At 35.3% G+C, this 23570-nt stretch overlaps 2 protein-coding genes across 3 annotated transcripts in view; one reads left to right on the plus strand and one right to left on the minus strand.

Annotated features, from left to right (window-relative positions):
* Positions 1-703: 703 nt before the first annotated feature.
* LOC107087477 (tumor necrosis factor receptor superfamily member 1A-like) lies at positions 704-20122 on the minus strand. The gene is made up of 11 exons (XM_015379064.1): positions 19992-20122; positions 15988-16075; positions 15753-15872; positions 15511-15627; positions 15367-15412; positions 13526-13599; positions 8153-8227; positions 7877-8035; positions 5931-5968; positions 5544-5637; positions 704-2261 (listed from the first exon to the last, which is right to left on the minus strand). Exons 1-11 carry the CDS (start codon positions 20037-20039, stop codon positions 1945-1947), a joined length of 1176 nt encoding a protein of 391 aa, XP_015234550.1. The 5' UTR covers positions 20040-20122; the 3' UTR covers positions 704-1944.
* A 2909-nt stretch (positions 20123-23031) lies between these two features.
* LOC107087492 (zinc finger protein 362-like) overlaps positions 23032-23570 on the plus strand; it is a 14998-nt gene continuing 14459 nt past the window's right edge. The window contains exon 1 of one of the 2 annotated variants that reach the window (XM_015379085.1): positions 23032-23276. The gene's annotated coding sequence lies outside the window, so the exon portion shown is untranslated. The remainder of the gene's footprint in view (positions 23277-23570) is intronic. The other variant, XM_015379083.1, reaches the window with a different exon arrangement.

Here is a 23570-nt window from a genome sequence, read left to right on the forward strand (position 1 = left end):
GCATTCTTTGCATTAAAAATGATTTGCATCTAACGATTATTTTGCAAATCGATTCATCTAGTGATTATTTTGTCCGATTAATCGATCAATAATCGGACAGCAAAAGGTTCCTTAAAGAAGATTGTATTATAAAATAAACTAGTTAGAGCTAAAACTTTTCCACTTGCTTTATCAGGTCAAGGCATGTTTTATAACCTCTATACTCTTGATTAACTGATTACTTAATTAGTTGGCAATTATTTCAATAATCAGTTAATCGCGATTAATCCGTTTGTTTCAGCCCTACTTGTAATTAAGAAAAAAGAGACTTTGTGTTATATTTTATTAGCGTTTTTCTGTGCAGAATTTGTTTTGATAAAGCAAAATTAAGGAATGACTAATGCCACATTATTTTAACTCTTACCAAAGTAGAGCTTTACTTTCTTGCAACTCATTTCCAGTTTACTGGAGTTGACTCAAAATGTCACTGCTGCTCAAGTAAAATGTTATTTTTTTTACCCTTTTCTTTAGCTGCACTATAGATTTTTAACTTCAAAAATGTCTAAGCTAATTAATTTTCAGACATTTACACTGAAAAACAGCTCAAATAAAGATGTTTACAAATCATTCTCCCAGGCAGGGTAGTTATTCTTCAAATACTCAATCTGCACATCAAGAATGGGACCAACATTTTTCTTTTATTTATCATTATGTGTCACATGAAACTGTTTAGACATGATTTATTACAGGACCCCTTTATTGCTTTATCATATTACATCCTAAAACATTCAAAATTAAATTAGAAAACATTTGGAAGAACATTTATAAATAGTTTCATAAAATACAAAAAAATGTAATATCTACAAAATATAAACTCATGTACAGGTTTCAGGATCAAAAACACATTTGGAAGCAAACATGAATTAATAACCTCCTTGGAACTGGAAAGTTTGTTTCCTTTCCTGTGAATAAACTGAACCGACACACAAAAACTCTCAAACTGAGATACTTAAACACCACAAGGTACAACTATCACTTTAAATGGAATACGCGTGGTGAGGAAAAACCCAGCCTACTGCACACTGACACCGTTTTAGTTGCAGGAAACTGAAAATCTGACGTCCTTCGGGGATTTCAGTCATCTCCTTCATTAAGTGGTGAGCCACAGTGGCTGTGCTGTACTACAAGACTTTCCTGCTGAAGGAATGCCTCTGCATCCATGTTGTTCAAACATGACAGACGGAGTCAAAATCTCTGAGCATTAGAAATTATAAAACTGATAAAGTCTTTGTTACAACTAGTCAAAACACCAAACAAACTAAAGGTCAACCTCAGGAGCTGAACTACAGCAGGAAATGTATCCTTTCAGCAAACTCTTAGAGCATGCAAGTCTTAGTCATATATGAACGTCAGCGTGTTGCTGTAAAACCACAACTCTCTGCTTTTGGACTATAAATGATGCCCACATGAGAGAAAAAGAGGTAGAGTGGTGTCTGTTTGAGGGTTTCAAGGCAGAAATTTACAACTTAAAGAGAGGCATTTCCCCAATTGAAAGAAATATTTTTTTCATCTCACAATAGATTACTGGAGAATTATCATGAACACTTAGAGAAACAAATAGCTTCTAAGAACTGCTGCGGTTGCTTTCTTTTTCCTTTAGTCTCTGCTCTCGACCAAATCTCCTTCGAGTGCGCAGTGTATGTGTTTGGTGTTTACTAGAGGATGTAAATACTCAGAAAAATACTTAAACTCTTGGCAGGTCAATAAAAACCCACCTCTGCTTTCATGATTATATTCAGCTACAGAGTTCATGAAATACGTGACATCGGTGCAGTTGTCCTTTAACTTTTCCAAGACAAACTGCCAATGTTGCGAGGGCACCCAGAGAGAACTGTTGTTCCCTCCTCCATCTGTATTACAGATGGATTTGTACTCATTCCTGATGCAGCAGCAGAATCAGGAGCCCTACAGCACCTCTGGCTTCCACTGTAGCCTCTCCAGGTTCTCCTGCAGCTGCTGGGCACAGCCTGATAAATCCATGTGGTGCAGAGAGGAGTAAACATCTTTCAGGCTCGCAGAGGAGCGTTGGCTCCACAGCCTCAACATCTGATACTGCTGCTCCATGGATCCCAGAGTGGTCTCCAGCTCCACTCGCTCCATCTGCTGGTCGGGCACAGAGAGCAGCCGCAGGAACTCCTTCCATCGACGCAGTGGAACTTCCTTGATGATTTCATAGAGCACAATGGCAGGCCACCGACCAGAGTAATCATGCTGCCTAACACCTGGGAAAAGAGATTTGGGATGGGTCAACTGGCCTTTTTTAGGTTAGTTTCCATTGACTTACAGTAGTATTCGCTCTTCTTGAAATTGCTCAGTTTTGTCTTGTTACAACCACATCCTTATGCTTTTGATTAATGAAAAAGCACACAGTACTTCAGAAGTGTAAAGCTAAAATAAAAAAAAACTGAAAAACTAAGCCTGGACATTCTATTCAGACCCATTTACATACCTAAATAAGTCTTAAAATAAGTTCCTGCCTTGAGAGGCTGACTGTTTAGTGAAATTAGTCTACCTGAGTTTAACCTATTATTTATATTAGAGCAGCACTTCTAAAAAGGCTTCACAGTAGAAATTACAACCACAATATCTCCATCTTCCACTAACTTCTCTGTCTCCCTAGTTCTGCAAGGTATGTATCTATGTAACATTAAGCTGAGCATCAGGGACCATTTTGCCGCTCCTCTGACTTAATTATCCTCCCTGACCATCTGAGGGAACCGCAGACTTTTGAGTATTCTTAAAAAGGACCAAAAACGTTTTTGGGTTTTTTTGTACCCTGCACAATATTTTCGTTGCACTATTTATTTGTATATATTTTAAATTGATCTAATTTTTTTAACCTTGCTTTGATGATCATACATATTGCACGTTGAGGTTACAATATATGTTATTATTGTCATTATTGTTAAACATATCAGAGCACAAAAAGCATCAAGAACACCAAGGAACGTAGCAGGACAGGGATGAGGTTGTGGAAAGTATAAAGCGTGTTTAGGTTAAAGTGTGAGTGGCGGGTGGCAAGCCGTTTCTGAGAGAAAGCAGTTAAAACTCCTGTTTGCAGTTTTCCACGAGCCATGAAGAGGATGCAGCAAAGATACGAGGAAATTCTGGTCAGTGAACTAAAATACGGTAAAAGATGTTTTTGTTTGTTTCTCAAACAAATTCAAATAGATTAAAGGAGAGTGAAATTCTTCGCAAGGCACTGTTCAAGTTTTATTTCAACAATACATAACTTGTTTTTTAGGGATACATAATACTATCAGCATGTTATCAGTATCGGCTGGTATGAGCTTTAAAACGAAGCATCGGACATTCAGATATATACTCAGGGATATAAAATCTGCAGCACCAGCGTGTCCTGTGCACACAGCCGATGCATGAGTCTACCACAGGAAATGCTACGGTAAAATTGTTGGTTGGCTATCTTCAAAAACAGATCGCCAAACTGTTATTTGCACTGGCTGCACAAGCCAGGAGGGAGAAAATAACAGTGTCTGTAAGTAGGTCATAAAAAAAAAACATACTTTTTAGCCAACAAATCAAAGTGTAGCAGAAAAAACAAAAAAAAAACACGACACGCTGTCCTCTAAACAAAGCCCAAATTTTAAAACATGGTGGTGATGGTATCATGCTGTGGAGATGTGTTTTGCAACAGCGACATGAAAGCTGGGTGAGAGCTGACAGAAAGACTTTGGACTGTTACAGAGATTTAACTCACATGAGTTAAGGACCCCGAACTTCTGACAAAATGGTAATGTTTTTGTTCAAAGCATGTTAACGCATAAAGTCCAGACCAAAATCCAATTGAGAATCGGTGGTAAAAAGGAGCCTGAGTAATTTATTTCAGTCTGTAGAGGTGCAAAATTGGCTGAGAAATACAAAAAAAGAAAAACGCTTGCAGCTGTAATGGAGTAAAACGTGACTTTAAAAATAACTAATTCAAGGGTGTCTGAATACAAACATATTCTATACATTCATAATTTTCTTCTAAATTTATGTGTGTGGTAATCAATCCAATTACATCCCGATAAGACGGAGGCTGTGGGTGTTACTTCAAAATGTATAAACATTTTAATTTGAACACTTTTTGAAAGTTTTTTTTTTTTACAATTGAATTCAAGTGTATCATGACTAAATTCTCAGACATCTTTCATCAGAAAAGCTTAAAGCTTTTTCAGTAAACGTTGAATAGAGGATATGTCTCACATTTAAAAAAATATCTAGTTCATTATAGCCTACCCTGTGATGTCATTCAGTCTAATTTAATCTAGAAAGGAAAATGTGCATAACATTGCGATAAACTGACTGTCTGAGCTGCTTTTTGGCAGATTAACACTGGTGTGAAACAAAGATATGAATTATTTATCTGATTTCACTTTACCCTAGATGTTGAAATGCTGACTGACGTGCAAGAGAGGGCATCCTGCTTCCTTCTTTCCACCTCAGCAAGAATGACTGATTACAGATAAACTTTTTGTGAAGCAACAGTTGAAAAGGTGAAAAAAAACCAAAAACAGAGATTGTGCGACAGGAACGTGATCAGACAGCGCAGAGCATTGCAAATTGGTTTATTCCAAATTAAAAAAAGACTTTTACTGACTTTTTTAGTTAAGGTTTATAAAGAAAACTAATAATGTTCCTAAATTATCTTTGGTCGTCACGCTGTAATATTTATTACCACTGAGAAAACGTATATTAAAAAATAGGGCATGAAATTAATACCCACATATTTTCGGAAGACTTTAGAGTGTAAAGGCTAACACCGCTACCATTTACAGCATACCTGAGTTGCAGCCGCAAGAATACAAATCATTCCCTTATTATTAATTTACTTTATCAATTCACAATATTTTCTCGACTTCTGACAGAATAGCTGAATACAAAAATGAGCCACACCTAAAATACACAAGGTTCCTGGTTGTTATTCAAAAAAGTTTGCAAAGAATTCTGAAAGTCTCTGAAAGGCAAAGTACACATTTCATCATGATAATACCCAATTACTGCACCTTTTAGTAATGCACAAAATTATTACCATGTTATTTGTTAATATTAACCTTATATCTAATTATGAAACATGGGGCATTCCACCTATATAATGAATGTACCAATCAGAACCCTAAACGTCTCTGGTCGTATTTAGCTGTCGTATTTAATTATGTGGTCCACTTAACACAAAGTAAAACTGAAAGGGAGGTGACTTCCTTGAGTGAGTTCCTTTCTTCAGATGCGTTCTTCTTATATCATTCAGTGACTCATATAACATTTGTGGTGGTCATAAACCTCATAGCAACACAAAACACATTTGTGAGAATGAGATGACATCTAATAAGGGTGAAAGGTCTCATCTCTACATATTTACATGTTTAACAGTAGTAAAAAGATTAATTAAACCCATACGTCTTTATTCTTCTTTAATGTATTTTAGCACAAAATTAGGTTCCAACTTGTTGTTTATTAGCTAAATAATATGTCACAAGGAAAAGGCATTAATAATTTAACCTTACCCGCCGGAACTGCCCGCTGCACGTAGCAGTTAATATAAGCAGATGGTTCCTGACAGAGGGGCATCATGGGAGTTTCCTCATGAATACCAAATGTCTGGAAAGAACAAGAAAGAACAAATAAAACATAATTTCCCTTTTCTCTCAGAAAAGAAAAAAAAATCCTCTGTAACTGTTAAAATACCAGTGAATTATCTTTGGCCTTTGTCAGAAATGTTTGTTTTAACTACACTAGAGAGATGCTTATCAGAATTTTACTTTTGACCTTTGTACCAGTGTGCATGTAAGTGGTGGTGTTAAGGTTGTTTTTCATCCACCTACAGTACAGCTACTGTCTGTAGGTTACTCTTATCTGAATACAGCATAAAGATCATGAAACTTAGCACAAACCAGCGTGGTCGGGCTGCTACAGTGATGACTGTGTGGTTCTGTAAGGAGAAAAGCAGATATCATCAGTAAGTTTTCTGTTCGCATCGAGTCACTTAATGCAGAAATGGCATAACAAACAGCAAACACTAATATTCTCTAAACCCTGAATATTAGTTTGTAAGGGGTGGACTCTGTTTCCCTCCTGCACGATTATGCAGGTTGTGATTTCCTGAAGAGTAAACAATAGCACTAACTTGGTGTATTTAGATTAGTCTGAAATTTGAAGGAAGCGACTGACTATATTTGGCAGCATTAAAGTAACACTTTAAGAGTTAAATTCAACACCCATCTGAGTGCATTTGCTAGTGTTAAATTAATTCTCTATATATAGTGTATATCTCACTCCAGTTGTTGTAATACCTCTAAAATAGTCAATGTACTTTGGCACTGCATATTTAACCCTGTGGAATTTAGTGTGTAGTCAATATGCGCAAAAGCTGGAGGACAATACCTATAGCAACACCGTTGCTATAGGTATTGTAGCGATTACACAAAAACGTCTGACTGCAAGGGCTCAGTTCAGTGTTCCTCATACTGCTTTTTATTATGATGGCAGACACATAGGGATAAAACATTCTTAAATTTTTTTTCTCTGCTGTTTCAATTTTACATTGTAAGGTCATTGTATTGTCAATTCTGATGTCACTTATCCTGAACTGAATCAACAACCCTCAGTGTGCAGCAGGCTTTTTTTTTCAGTTTGCATGTACATCAGGCTCCCTTGTGAGTGCATGTAGGACACAACTTTAAATAATTTCCTTATCTGTTTAATAGTTTATATTATAAATTGTTTCAGTAAGCAGAACATGGGTTATTGTAGCTAATGTTTTGGTTTCTGTGCCCGCCATTGCATATGTATCAGGTGCGCAGAGCTGCAGTTTTGAATGCCATCATCTTCTGGTTAGTGGAAGGAAAACAGCTCTATTATTAAAGACAGCCAGCTTTTTTTTCCTCAAATTTGTGGCATTCTTTTTTTTTGCCTGGTTCTGCTGGAGGGGGCTGGTTCTGCTGGAGGTTTCTTCCTGTTAAAAGGGAGTTTTTCCTCTCCACAGTCGCTACAAGCATGCTATTGTGAGGGACTGCATTCGAGTCAATGAGCCGATGCCATCAACTGGTTTTCCTTGGATAGAAAACTTTGAATCAATTTGACTGTATGATCTGATGAACTGTAAAGTGCCTTGAGATGACACGTGTTGTGAATTGGCGCTATATAAATAAACTGAATTGAATTGAAAAGAAATTGAAAAAATGTTTCCTGTATAATCTCAAGCAGCTACTGTAGGTTTAGGTGGCTATTCTTATTTCCAGCCCAGGTGTGGTCACTAATTAAACAAACAGATATGTTAATTTCACCTTTTTCAACACTGTGCATTCAGTTTTTAAATGTCTCTTATGTTCTCTGTGTTAGGCAAAGTCATTGTTTCCTCCCATAAATATCTGGGCCCAACACAGTTCTTCACCACTTTGAAATATAGTCAGAAACAGCAGTTTTTTTGGGACGGGGTGCTAGTCTGTTAGATCTTTAAGCTCCATATTGCCACACAAATATTCATTTTATAACTAATTGAAGCTCTACACTTTGCGATCACTATCTTTATATGGATCCCAGATTTTCCATTATATATCCTTTACTTAATTGATTATATTTTGAAATCCCTTTTCTCACATTTGGAAAAGTAAATTAATGCAATTCTATTTAGCTATAAGCTTATATACAAGTGAAATTCAAAATCTGTGTAGTTCCTAAAATATTATTTTTAAATTTCTTTTGAATTTATTTGCCATGAAAATTTAAGGTAATCTAACAGTAAACTCAAATGCTTGATAAGAGATGGAGCAGAGTCTATTGAATGATCCTGCTAAGGTCTTTGATCAGATGTGTGGAGTTAGATACAATATTTAGTTACCATTGATTCCTGGGGTCTGTCTTCCCAAATCTTTTTTTGTGGTCCAGCAGGGAAGAACATCTTTCTTTCTGAGCAGGTTACAGAGGAGCAGTAGCAACAACAACAGCGCCAGAAGTGTTCCAAAAGCCCCCAGCAAATAATTCCAGGGTAAGTGGTTATCTGTTGAAAAAAACAACATAGCACAGACGTGAGTCCTTTAATTCCAATCACTGACAAACTGGAAAAATTTAGGACCTATTGATCTTATTAAAACTAAATAAAAAAGTTATAACTTACGATCTTTCTCCACTTTCTCGACAATAGGGTTAGATGTTCTCGTAGTTGTACTTGTAGTAGGAGTCTTCGTTTCATCTTTATGGAGAGAAAATGCATTGCAATCACATGTTTAATTAGTATGATAAAGATAATTTACTTCCATCAAAGGCAGAAAAAGAGATAAAAAACAATGGTAGCAAATGTCTCATATCTATTGATACACTCGTCATTCATGTTAGAAAAAGAAAACATGCTTTGCCTTAAAAATACAAACATTTTATTTTCCGGATTTTACTGTCTCCCTTCCTGTTTTTAAAGATTTTGAATTTTTTCCCCAGTGAGCTGTATTAGCTATTTAATATCTTTTTTAAACTGAAGATGCAGAAGGAACCACAAAAGTTCAACAAGCAAGGAATTAAAGACAATGATTGCAATTCAATGTCAAGTCAGTTTACTGTGCGGGCACAAATATGTACATTCCTCCAGACATAATATGTTTTAGTGTAATTTTCCATGATAAAGTAACAGCATTTTTGGTTTATCAAAGAGAATTATCTATTCCTTATGGAAAAGATGCTCAAGCTTTCTAAGTTTAGGTGATTAAAGTTACTGTATACCAAATGTCTTAGGACAATGGAGGGTCTAAGGCTAACAGGGTCATTTCAAATCTCTAAAGAGACAAACAGTTTTTTGTTTTGTTTTTCAAAAAAAAAAATGTCCCAAAAACATATTCACTATTGTGCTTCATGATGAGAACAATATTACAGCTGATAGGAGTGCATGTGCCAAATGTGGATCTTTTTACAATAAAGATAATGTTCAATTTCAATGTATTAGTTCTACTTATCACTGACAACTCTTTTTTTTCCCCCCAGAAGGTGACTGCGCAGCCTGCCGTAATGTGCAGGCAAATGGAAAAGCATGAAGTAAAAATGTCTGTGATCATGAGAATGTAAAGGTTTCCATGACTGCAGAGACGTTTACGAGGAAAATGAAAGATTTACCACATGATTAAGAAACCGGTAAAAAAAATATCTTTAGCGGATGCTTATCTGACTCGATCAGTCCTTTTCTTCTCAAGAATTTTGTTGCGCTTTTTTTTTTCATAATGCTACTTTTGGTAATTGAGATTTGCAGAAATTAGGTATTCAAAGCTCTCATCGCAATATTTTAAACAGCTAAGCTTTATGCTTGAACTAGCCATTAAAAACCCTCTTTTGTTTTTCAGCTATTACTGCAGATTGTGGTTCTTACAAATTCCTTTTTTTTTTAGTTTAGGACGACCTTAATCTGTTACAAGATTGTTCAATATTTTGCTTGAGTGCATGCTAAGGAATAAAACAGGTTCTCCCCTTAGAAACCCTTCCCAATAAGCCTCTGGTTTTAGAAATTTCTGCAGGATCTGAAGAAGTTTTAAGTCAAAAATTTAATTTTAGATCTTAGATCAATTCTTAAATGGATGTAGGATTCCAGAAATCATACATAAGGGAGTCCTAAATTTCAATATTCAATCATTAATTCTTTAATCAACGTTTCATTGGTTTTGGTGATTGCAAGGACAACATTCTCAAATTAAGATGACACAGGTAACACTACATTGTAAAGATTAATATAATTTATTTATCTAACTTGTTTAAGCTTTATTTCTATAACTGACGCATACATTTTATTTAAACTAAAGTCTGAGGCATTTTTAGTTAAAGATGAACCTGTTCTTCATTTCAATAAGAATTTCACCACCTCATGTTGGTATAAATACTCTGATCCTTGGGTCCCCAGCTAGATTTTCAACGTCTTTTCAATTTTTAACCAATGTAATGTCCAAATTATCAGCTGTTTATGTGTTGCTTTTAATAGATGAATCAACGATTTTGCATGATTTTTCCAATGTCTTTTTCACTCCAATGTTCAATTTCTAAAAGTTACAACTATATACTGTAGTTTGTCATATTCATTCCAATTTGTATCTATTCAAATCTACTCTATATCCTGTACTGTAAAGATTGTGGTTTAACTCGAAAATCAACAGTTCATCCTCTGCTTTGAAATGCATGTTAACTAAAATTTAGAATTTCCTTTGGTTTATTAAGAAACTGAAGTTAGTGTAGGGCTCCAAAAATTATTTTGCTAATCCATTGATGTGTCGATTATTTTTTCTATTAATCGAATAATAATCGGACAACCAATGGGTCCTTAAAGAAGATTTTTTACTAAATTAAACCAGGTGAAACTAAAATTGTTCCACTGGAGGAGTTATGGACAGAGCATATTGACAGAAGGAAAAGTTTTTTTTTTTGTTTTTTTTTTATCTAAAATGCAAATTGTTTACAATAATTTTTTTTACAATTTTGCTGCTCAATACTGCTCTAAGTTGATCCCTCTGTCAGCTAAAGGTATGTTTTACAGTCTCTATACTTCATTAACAAATAATCTATCACTAAAGTTGTTGACGATTATTTCAATAATCGATTAATCATGATTAATCAGGATAATTGCTTCAGCCCTAAGTTTGTGTAGTTGATTAAAAAGCAAAAAAAAAGTTGTTTTAACGTTGTTTTGTGCAGCCTGGCATGTTTTTAATTTGAATTATAAATCTTTTGAACATTAAATACTGCAAGTTTAGTGGAATAACCCCATCCCCCGCCTAGTCAAGCAAACATTTGTTGATTAACTCTTCCTGCACTTTCAAGTACAATAAATATTTGATTCAAGTTACGGAAACCCAAATTCCTTATTAGACTTGCATGAATGTGTCACTGAATATGCTCAAACTCATTTGATTTCGGCATTTTAAAACTGATCTGAAACAATTCATGCTTAAAAGCATCAAACTGTCAGTTGAAGTAAACATTTGGTGACAAAAAAAGAAAAAAAAAAGATTCATCAGTTAGCATGCTTGCTGTAATGAGGAGTTAGGATCTTCCGATGGTCATTCAACCATTTAGGCTTTCGCTTAGGTTATTGTATGTGATTTAGCATAGAATCTGAGTCTCATGTGAATAAGCTGAAAATTCAAGTGAGAGTCTTGTCACTTTTAAATGATCAAAGCCAAGCTTGGCAGCCTTCAGTTTACAGAGGCATCTCGGCTCATCCACTCTGTCAGTGTAATTGAGCTCGACAATATCTCATAGCATTCACTCAACATTAATAATCTGTTTATTTAATTCAGGAGTCATGTTGAATCATGTGGAGTGACTTGAGGATTTTATGTTGAATAAAATGTGTGTACTGTAGTTTCATATTAAATGTGTGTGAATGACAATCAGGTTCATATGGTTTTTTTTATGGTTAAATGGTTTTGAATTGTAGTGGGTTTTAATTGTTTTTAATTCTAACCTCTGATTTTCTGTTTTAACTTTGTCCGTTTTTTTGGTGGCTAGTTTAGTTCTATTTCTTTTTGTTTAGATGCTTTGTTTCAGTTTTGTTTCCATTAGTTTCATATTAGTTTTAGACTTTTATCTATATGTCTTGCATACCAGGGGGCCCTTAGAAAATCAAATCTGGTGACTGCTGCTTCTGCCATTTGGTTGCTGGAGCTAATTTTCTTTTAATCATTCGCTTTTTGGTATCACCTATCATCATCGTCATGCAGTGCATTACCAAACTAGATCAGGATACTCTTCTTTTACAATGGCGTCATTCTCTCTGCTTATCCAATTTATTTTATTTGAGTATGGCTCAATCCTCAGGTCTTGGGGGATATTTCCTAGCATGTTCATTCACAATTCCTAGTACCCTCCTCCTAACCCTCATTCCGGGTTTTTCAACTTTCTCTGAAATCATTCAGTCTATCTACTTTTCAAAGTTACTTTAAAGGATCATCCACACCAACTCGACAAACAGGAATCCCTTTCCTTCTAATTTTTTCTTCCTGTTAAAAGGGAGTTTTCCTCTCCACTGTCCCTAGATGCATGCTCAATGTGAAGTATTGCAGAGAGTCATTGAGTTCATGCAATCAGCTGGTTTTTCTTAGATAGGAAACATTTGACCAATCTGACTATGTTACCTTGTTGGGTGGTCTCTGTGGAGTCTTGGGGTGGAGTGTGTTGTGGATTGACGCTGTATAAATAAACTAAATTGAATTGAATAAAACTTAAAAAGCTGTTTCTCCATGCAGGAGCGGCGCCAGGAAACAGACATCGATATTGCCGCCACCCAAAAAACTTTGCTTTATCTATGTACACATGAAAAGAAAATAGGTTTTGGATTTCGAAAATCAACTCCCATTAGGTTTCGCTATAACTTCAAACAAAGGACAGAACATTTTTAGGCTGGCCCTGAGAACTTGATTTTCATTCATGTATACATGCAATGACAACAAAATACATGTATTTTTGGTGTGGCTGCTTCAGCCTACTCATGAAAATGATCAAGATTTATAGATGCCTTTTAATGTCTATTATTCAATTTGAATATAAAAATCTAACTGAAGTATTTTAATACTGGCTGTGATTTTAATACAGGCTGTTGGAGGCTCCTCAATGTTCTCCTTCAACTGTCCACGATCAAATACAAACAACTGTAGCCCATTTTTATTTGTTTTATTTTATATTTATTTCGTTATATAGAAGAAAATGTGAATCAATTTTTTATACTATATATAAAGACTTAAATTTTGTGTTTTTGAAGCAATAACAAGAGAGAAACTCTCACAGACTCTGTAGTGATGCTAACTGGCCTGTCCCTGAAAATTATGTAGCTCACCTTCTTCACTGGGAAAGGGAGGGGTGGATGGTGGGGTTGAAGAGATGGGGCTGTTGGACCTGTGGACCTGTAATCTCAGCGGTTGATACACTGACAACTAGTCTGCAATGTATTTTGGAGCTTAGCCTTTCTGTTATTTATTGACTAAGAGACATATTGTGAAGACGATTCTCTGAGGTAGAAGTTAGTGTAACGGCTTTAGCATCTGGATGATGTTCCCCAAGGGGTTTCCTTCAAACTTGCAGTGTAAACTTTTTGTTTGTTTAAAAGATCTTTATTAGCAAAAGTGGGGACAGACAAGTAAACAAAGAACAATGATTCAACATTTCTACAAAGAGTAGTCAAAAGACATTTATGTAAAATGGCTTGAAAATGGGGTATAAATTAAAACTTTGAATTGTCCTAAGTTTTATAGTTTATCTAAAAAGATTTTAAAATTTTGTCAACATAACAAACCTGGGGAGTGTACCTTCGGAATGTATGTAAAAATGGCAACTGTGCTGTGCCTCATGAGAAGGTTGCTTAAGCAGTTGAACAGTTATCTGCTTGGGTAGTTTTAATGGCCTATTCTTTGTTTCTTCTTTTTTTTGAGGACTCATTGTCCTCATAGATGCATACATAAATCTAAAGAGATTCTGAGGGTATGAAGAGAATAATTAAATAACAGATATATCTGGATGTTTTACCTACCTTTCACAGGTTTATCTGGTGTGTTTGCCAGAGAACAGTTTTTCCAGCATTCTCGGTTTTTCTTACACCATTCACTGAAAAAGAAAGAACCAAATACAAGTGAGTGAAGAAAAGCAATGTCTTTTTTTCTAGTGTTGCACCGATACCGATACCAGTATCGGACTGGGCCCTGATCCGGCACTAAATTGGTGGCATCGGTATCGGCGAGTACCAACAAATAAGGCACCGATACCATTTTAGAGCCAAAAGTTTATTCACCTATTGTCACCCATTCCAGATAGGCAATTAAAAGTTCTACTGGATTCATTTTATATTAGTATTTTTCTTGCTTCAGAAAGGTAGGCAGCAGCTTGACAAAGCCATGATGGCAATTATTTTACATCCAAGTAGTATGATTCAGATATACAGACACACATCAATTTCAGACAGATGGTGTTTGTATGGTAGCGGTATCAGCCAAAACTGCACAGCCAGGTATCTGTTATCAGTATCGGGGCCAAAAAAATGGCATCGGGACAACACTACTTTTTTTTGCATTCCCATGACCCATCAGTGGTTTTGAATTCTGTTATTTATTATAGTTATTGGTATGTTCCAGTGATGTTTTCACTAAAAATTAAAAGGTCAAAAGCTGCAAACAACATGTATGCATCAATTATATTCTCACAACCTGAAGGAAGTGGATATTTTTAACCATTGAAAAATGACTAAGCCATACTGCTTTTATGATTATGCAGTGTTACCCACTAAGTAAGCAAAATATGTAAATAACATGAAATAACTTCTAAATGAACCAGCTTAAAAAATTGGAGCCCAGGTTTAGAAAGAAGGAATCTTTGAAACACAGTCTGTCACATATAGTGATGCAGACATTATAACAAGAAAGACAATTAATAAAAGCAGCTGTGAAAAGGCATGATGCTGAAAATTGTCTTCATCTTCTTAACTATCAACACATTCTGCTGAAGTAAAAAGTTTTTTTTTTTTTTCTTGCGGGTGTATTATTATCAATCTTATCAAAGCTTCCTGAGTACAGAGACATCCGCAGTTCATGCTGTCAAACCCAGGCAGCACTGGGCCTAAGCAAAACCACAGAAACTGTGTTTCCTCATAGAGATGTGCAAAAAAATACATATCAGACTGGGAAATTTACAGCTTGACTGCAAAACATGCTCCTATTTTACAAGAGGAAAGCATGTCTAAAGCAACAACAGAACCACATAGGTCAAGGAATTATTTTCTTTTGGGGCAAGCGTTGATTTAAAGATGCAGATATGGTTTAAATAAAAAAAAAACAAATAGTTTCTTTTGGTGTTGAGCAATTTGTGGACAAAATTACAAAACCATTAATCAGAGCTCTGGCTATAATTTTCTAAGCTTTACAGAAAAGCACTTTTAAAGGTAGAAATTCTGTGAAATTTATACCAACCTTAAAAATTAAAGGATCAGTGATGAAATGTCTTTCTATACCGTTGCTAAAATATAACATTTGGTCCCAGCTATTGTAATGAATTATCCCATTTTTTTATTTACTCACAATAATAAATGTCATTAAGGAATATTTAAGACTTTTAGATTTAAAAATACTTTACTTGCATAAATATACCAAAACAAGCTTTCTAAAAGCTATTTGGATAAGGACAATGCTTTTTTTTTTATTTCCATGCTGCCATCTTGATAAGTTTCCAGGGCTCTCATGGCCAAACCTCTGCATTAACTGTTAAGAAATGTAGTTAATTTTTTTGCTAGTTGCTGATTGGCTACAGGCTGACAGTTGAATAACTGGACAATTCAGCTATTTGGTCACCACTATGGGTGTCCCAAAATGTAGCTTCACTTACCTTTGGCATGACAGGCACTTGTCCACATAATCTTTATTGCTGGTATCTAAAGAACACATGATTAAATTTATTTGTCTTCGTATTTTGGTGTTTCATTTAATCAAATATGAATACGTTGAAAAGTGAAAAGTTATTATATCTGACCTTCACCAGTTGTAGAAGAGCATTTCTCACAGCCACCCTCCTTTGAATACTCTCCAGCTGAACAGTTACACACCACATTAGAAGTCGTAGTGCAAGGTTGTTTCTCGTCTTTAGGACCTTAAAGAAATAAATATTTTTTGGTATAACAGACATTAGAAGCTATTTAGTCCATTATGAGCAACTAATAAATGAAGAACTTCCAATGAAGAACGTTTTACAGTATAACAACTAAAGACACTTACGACCGCAATTGCCGCAACGCACACATTTATCACGAGTGTTGCTTATGGAAGTAAATGTCCCTGAAGGACATTCTGTGCAGGTAAACGTTCCATTTTTACAAGAACCATTTTTATGGAACCCTAAGGACAAAAAAACAAACAAACAAACAGAGGCAGAAGAGATATTAGCTGAACTTGTAGAGATGTTTAACTAGTAACTAAAAGTTAATTGGGGGATTTTATTGTGATAACCTACCAGGCGGGCAAATAGCTACGCATTTATATTCTTTCGCCTCAGTGAGACCAGGTCTAGTGATCATGTGGGACAGTATCAAGAAAACAACCTGAAACAAAAGTATATGGTTTGGCAATCTATTAGATCACGAAGCGTTGAGAGTGTGAGAACATTACATTTGACACATAGGAAAGATTTACGATGATCAGGATGTTTAAACAATATATTAAAACCTCAATCCCTATTTTCATTGATTTTAATACAATTATTATTTTTCAAATCCTTCCTATGAACTGTATGCATTATTTTCCATGTTTCCACTGCGATGATTTGTGCTGTGCTGAATTCCAACTTTGAAGGTCCCTCTTTTCATCACCCAGATTTTTAGCTCCCTTTACAGATTCCCTACTAGCTTTTAGGCAGGATTGTGTCTGAGCTGCTCTAAAGTATTACCTCTAACCAGATGAAGCATGCAGCTACAAATAAAAAAAATATTTACTTTAAACCTAAGTCGGTCAGGCTTATAAGTAAATTTGTGATTGAATGAATGTGACTGAGGCTTTATATCAAGATGTCCATCATTGTGAGGCACTTCTATCCCTGTAAGGCTGGCAAAAATAACCACTGTGCAATTTCTCCAAGACCAGAGGAGAGGTAAGACAGATTATGTTGCCCTTTATTTTAGGGACACTAGATTCAAAGGTACGAAGTCAGGGGAATTAAATAAGAGACACCAGAAAGCAGTGTTTGGCTGCCCTTAAAGAGACTTCGTAAGAGGCAGATGGATAAGCCTGTAAGGCAAAATGTTGGCTCACTACAGTACATGTTAGTTGTAGCAACTAAGGAGGATGTAAATAAATAATTGGCTTGCAATGAATTTTCAATAAATGGCTTATTTGATTAAAATTTGTCATATCTGATTAACTGATAATATCCGCTTAGGCAGTGTTCCTCTAGGTCCTGCGTCTTGCACCTTTTAGATGTGTCTCTGCTTCCACACCTGAATCAAATGGCTGAATTACCTCCTCGATGTGCAGTAAGGGTATCTAGAGTCCTGCTATTGACCTGATAATATGTTGAGTCATATAAAAAAGCAGAGGTACATCTAAAAGGTGCAGGGCACCAGACCTGGAGGATTGCAGCTGAGGAACTCTGGCTTAGGCGGACCTTCTTTGAGTGTTGTAGAGTTGGTCTCATCTAGAAGAGAGTTCGAGAGGATGATGCAAGACGTGGAGGAAGTTTACACAAATTTGTAGCATGACTAAAAAAAGACGACACCAATCAGTATGGTAGATAGTGAGGGTCTTCGTGAGGTAATGCACCTCATTGAGCCAATTTTAAACCGTAACCAAAACATCACAAAGTATAACTCCCAGCACTGGAAACAGTACACTATTCCAGCTACCATCAGGTAGCTGAAGTAGTCTGATAGTATGTCGGAGCAACACTCCCTGTCTTTAAATGAGATTTCTGTTTATGGGGGATTGTGGGGATTATAACAGTTTCATATATTCTAATTTATTTATCTTATTTTCTTTTTTGACAGTAATTGCCATTTAGTTATATTTTATGTGTATATATTTACATTTAATTGTTTGAGAAAACATTTTTGTTTAATTTGTCAGTATAAAGCTACAAAATAGATCATTAATTTTATGATGTGCTTCTTTTTTTATTTCAGTATATTGTAAAAAAAAAAAAATATATATATATATATATATATATATATATATATGTATACTCTCTTAATTAAACAGAAAAATCAACACCAGTAAATGGCTGTTTATCAATGAATGCTTAGACAATAGATAAGGCCAAATAACTTTTGATTAGTTAATTAGTATATAACCTGGATCCCTAATAATCAACCTAACTCTATAGCCAGTAAATGAAAGGTAATAATAAATAAATAATATAATATAATGTTTGACTTAATACTTCTAAGATTACATTTACTAACAACGAGGATCATACCAGATACGGGCCAGTATAAGATTCTCACGTTACAGAAACCTTGTGTAAAACTAACAATTTTAACATTCATTATCTGCTCTTTAAAAGCAGTTTCAAGTGCTTATTGAGCAGGTTTAAACACCTCTTTGCTAATATATATTTTTTTCTTTGTAGAGTAACTCTATGAAGCCGACATCAGCTGGATAATTCAGCAAGTTCCCAACCTCAGAGAAGGAAATTTCATCTGGAACAACCTGGAAAATCAGAATTGCGAAACAGAAAGTTGGGGCAATAGTATCACATCCCACTTCTGCACATAAGATCGCAGCTACTCGCATCAACAGTAGTAAAACATTCTTTGACCTTTTTAGCTGTTTCTCATTATCTATGTGATATTTAGTCAGTGTTACACTTACTACTTTTTAGTGTTTATAAGACAAAAGCAGAGCAGTGTTACTGCTGTTGTAACAACAGCCATGGCAAACATATAACAGCCCATATACAGTAGATTTATTTATTTTTTTTCTGACTTTCGGTCAATAGGAAACTGGAACAATATCATCTCAGAGATTACACAACTCTGACTTCCCAGCTTGGAGTTCCAAGGTTAATAGCATTATAACCAGCCAAACCTCTAATGGATACGATTTATCCTAAAAAATTGCTAAGTCAGTTTTATGAAGACATTCTAAAGCTTAGGTTTTGAAAATAAAGATCTCAGACTTTTAAAAGAAAAATACGTAAGAAACAGACTATCAGGTTCTTTTGGAGTTTATATACATGTATTGTTTGAAAACACATTAAAATCCACCACAAAAAAAAAAAAATAGTTGTGGCTCCAGAGCCCTAGATCAGGTAAACTTTTTAATCAGTTAGTTATTCAATAAATCATCACCAGACGATTAAAAGAAGACAATAACAAAATATTACATACAACTAGGCCCAATGTATCCATACCTATAAATGATTCAAGCTTCAAGTATTCAGTTTATTTAAACAATATGCTGGTCATAATATAACATAGAAGTAGTAACATCTTGAAACAACCATGCCAGAGAATCTGTAGACAGAGCTAAAGATTAGGGTGATGGCAGGGAGGACAATAAGCTGAAAAGACTTTAAACTTACCAAGTAAGATAGATAATCAAAGTACCAGTGGAGACATGCTTAGGGCTGCTCAATAAGAAGGGTTTAATTATGGTAATATCAATAAAGACTATATAGTTATTTAATGAGAAGGGTAACACTAATTGTTTTAGTTTTTTTTGTTTAAAAAATGAATATAAACAAATAAAAAAAAAAGAAAATTAAATAAGAAATTCTTAATATCTGTACTCCTTTTTAAGCATGATTCGTTCTTTTAAAAAAAAATCTGAAACCAAATCCTTGGTTGAATGAAAGTGATTTTATCACTAAAACTGCCAAGGATTTTAAAAAGTTTAACTCTAAACTTTATATTAATATTTCCAAAATTTATCAAAAAAAATTCTGGAAAACCTAACCAGACAAACTTCAAGATCCAAAAAATATCATGCATGTCAATGAATCAATTGTCCAATAAATAAATCAGCAAACTTCTAAAGATGTTGACTCCAGGATATTTCAGTCTAGTTTATTATTAAATTAAGATCTAAGACCATATTTATGGCAGATTTTCACTAAGAGACAAAAACCTTGGCCAAAAATAGACAAGGGTTATTTGAGTTATATCTTTGTTTGTTGGTTTTCTTCTACTGGTGATAACTGGATTTTACAGAAATTTACAACATAGATTTGAATGGCTCCCAAGTTCAAATGTGGAAAATCACTGACCAGATATATAATCTTTAAAGCGACATTCAATGCTTTTCCTATTTGTAGTCAGTCTAACAGGTCTGATTATCAACAACACATTATTTAAGTTCAATTTAACAAGTAAGACCAAGCAATGCAATCAGCATCAATCGAGAATGTTCACCTTATAAAAATGTGATAAGCACATGAAACTCTTAAGAAAACACATCAATGAAATTAAACCATCCTTCCTAAAAAACCTGTCGCTGATCCAAATTATTAAGGTCTAGGTTACTTACCCAGATAGAGTCCATGACAAGAGACCTGAGTGTAAAAGAGCTTTGCATTGAAGAAATATGAAAAATAAATATCGAAAAATTGAGGTTATCTAGTCATCACTGCGATAACCCACTGTGTCAACTAAAAGAACGCAGCATTCTGACTAATGCATCAGATTTCCTGACTCTGACTCAAATAAAGTGTCAAAGAAGGACTGTTGTGTTTTTTTTTTTTGTATATTTGTGGGTCAGGACTGTCACTTCTATTGGAGAGAAGTGGTGCGAAAAACAGGAAACATAATGAGATCACTCACCAACCCCCTCCCCCTACACACACATTATGACACACAGACATATGCACACATCAGTGGTAGCGTCGACACACCAGTTTCTACAACCAGTGGCTTCTCACGATTCCAGCGAACTTTTAGTTCTTGACACAAAGAGGAATCAGTTTTAAAAGGTTCACAAAGATCATCTTAGAAGAAGTTTAAAGGGGAGAAATACACAATGGGGAACCTTAGCAACCTCAGTGCAGATCAGTTTCCTAGGAAGAAGATATTTTAAAGTATATTGTTTGATTTTATACACTTTTCTAAGATCCACATTGATGTGACCACTTTTGCTATAATCTTTTTTGCTGCAGTAAAACCAGAATTTCCCCTTTGTGGGACAATAAATTGATTTTCTATTCTATTCCATTCTAATAAAAATAAGCCAAAACTGATGTGCGGATTTAGATAATTACTCAAGAGACTGATTGTCAGGGTTCAACTTTCATTGTAGAGATTTCCAACCACATATGCGTCTGCGTCACGAGGTAAAATATTAATTGTAGGGCTTTTTTCAAGGGAGCTCTCTGACCACAGGTATGACTTTACCCGTTCCTCTTTTTTATATTCCCCTACTATGTGAACTGTGGGCAGTGATGGTTCACTGGTTGGTTTATAGGTTCCTTTAACCAGCTTCTGCTTCAGAGGACATTTCCTAACCTGAGAGGAAACTTTGGCTATGAAGTTTAGCAAAATTTCACAGCTGAACCATATTTGGTCTGGACAGAAATAGTAAATGTCGAGAGCAAAAGTGAACCTACTATTAAAAATAGGTAATGAAGTAAATTCTTTTGGACGTAAATATAATTATGTTAAAATAATTAATCATTGTAAATTTGTAATTCTAAATATAAAAAAAAAAACTGGTTGTGTTTTAGTTAAGTAGCAGTCTTCTTATTTTTAAAGGTTGAACATACTAGCTGAGGCACATGGCACAACTGGATCTTTCTTTTACCACTAATCTCCTAACTGCCGATTACACATGAAATTTACACACAACTGAAACAATGCAGTTCGCACATCTCAGGAATTGAATAGAACTTTATTGATCTCACATTGGAGAAATGTACCTCTGCATTTAACCCATCCCCTTGGGGAGCAGTGGGCTGCACTTGTGCGGCGCCCAGGGAGCAGTGTGGGGTTAAGGGTCTTTGTTTAGAGACACAGAGTGGCAGTCTGTGGGAGTGGGGCTTGAACTCAGAACCTCTGGATTCCAAGCTCTATGCCCTAACCACTGGGATGCCACTCCCCCAGTTGGAAACACAATCTTTATTTATTTTTATTTTAATTTAGCACCTCTTATTATGAAGGTTTGAAGATCACACCCTAAATACACAAACATTACACTACTTTGGTGAAACAAATAAAAAAGTCTGTGGAAAATGATCCTGTAAATCACTATATGTAGAAACAAAAAAAAAGAGCCTAAAACATTTACCATTTTAAAAGACAGGCAGTCCGTTTACTCATTTCTGCTTCAGTATAAAAAATAAATAAATAAATAAATAAATACTTGCTGTATTTAGATTAATGATCCTGTGGGCTTAAGTTGAAATTTCAGTGACACTCACTGTATGTTGCTGGTCAGGATTACTATCAGTCTAAAGTGAAATTATAAAATAGCAATTTTCAACCTATCCTGGGCCCCAAATTTTTTCACCATTCATAGAATGTGGCCAGGGCCACATATTCATTCTAAGGGCCATAAATGGCATCTATGACAAGTGTTGTTCACCTATGATAAAAAAAAAAAGGTCTACCATATCGGGCGACGCCTAGTTATCAATACGATTTAAAAAAGTGAGTTTACCCATTGAAATTATTTATATATTAGTACCTGTAACCAAGCAACTACAGGTGCAACTACAGGTGCTTGGTTCCAGGTACTTAGACTCAGTTCCATACAGAAAACTCATATTCTTTTATCTTTAGCTACCACAGTATACATGACAGATTAAATAATACTACTTATACGTCAGCAATAGTATCTAGCATAGGTAGTTACTTTATTGTATGTCTCGTACCATGTCCGTTGGTTTTGCTGTTCTTTTTACATCTTTGCAAGTGATGAAGCAGACTGAAAAATTTTTTTTTTCATTATCTCCCTTTTATCTCCTCTTTCTTTCATCTTTTTTCTGTTTTTCCTTTCCAGTTCTACTTAAATGGCAATGTCCATATAATCTGTAAAACTCCCTGCATGAATTATAATAAAGGAATTTATGTGCATAAATCAAGCGTAACACTAAGGCGATAGCCGTACTGCTCCACTTGTAAAAGTAAAATCTGTTGGGCTCTTTTTGGCATCAAGACAATTGTTCTTAGTACCACAGTGCTAGACAGGACATTGTTAAAAAATGAAAAAAATTAAATAAAATAAAAAAATTTAAATGGCAATTTTCAACTTATCCTGGGGGGCACAAATTTTGTACCATTCATTGGATGTGGTCAGGGCCACATGTTCATTCTAAGGGCCTCTATGACAAATGTTGGTCACCTATAATCAATATATATATATACATATATATATATAAGTATATAATAGTGATTTTCATATAATTGCTCCTATGCCATTAATTGCAATCCATTTAGCATTTTTTTCCCCTTGTCAATAATGCAATCAGTAGGTTATTTCTGAATGATTCTACTGTTTGTTGTGACGGAGTGCTACATGTTATAGCGTCCGGGATGGTTGCTGTTGGCTTCTGCTGGATCAACACGCATTAAAAACACCGCAACATTTTTCACCTGGCATGCAGTGCACCGTAAACGCCAACACGGCGAGCTGTGCGGTTAAACAAACATCCAGAGCAACATGAGCAGATTTCCTTTCTGCTGCCGCTGCTAGTGAGCCTCGCAGCAGCACCCAGAAGTGAACAAAGCGACCCGGAAGCGGTGGTCCGACTGGAAGCAGAACATCAAGCTTTTATATTATAGCTCTTCTCGCAGGACAATAATCTGCAGCCTGGAACACAAGGTATTTGTGCATGTCTTATTTTTTCCCTCCGCTAAAGCGTTTGTTCTCACGGAGGATCGCGTCCCGGATCCGTTGCAAATGTGCACAGAAATGTGATTACCCTGTTTGGATTCGCCCAAAAGTTACAAAATGAGGAGAGGAAATGTGAAAATGTGTAAACGCGGCTAAGCGTTCCTCGGGTTGTTTGTTAATGTGCACATGAAAGGCACCAATGTTTGTCTTTGAATCGGCGCGATGAGTCCAGCTTCTCCGTTTCCGTGCTGTTTTTTTTTTTTTTTTTTTTTTTTTTTGCAG

The sequence above is a fragment of the Cyprinodon variegatus genome, unplaced genomic scaffold (genome assembly GCF_000732505.1).
Source record: "Cyprinodon variegatus isolate N-32 unplaced genomic scaffold, C_variegatus-1.0 Scaffold185, whole genome shotgun sequence".
Classification (NCBI taxonomy): domain Eukaryota; kingdom Metazoa; phylum Chordata; class Actinopteri; order Cyprinodontiformes; family Cyprinodontidae; genus Cyprinodon; species Cyprinodon variegatus.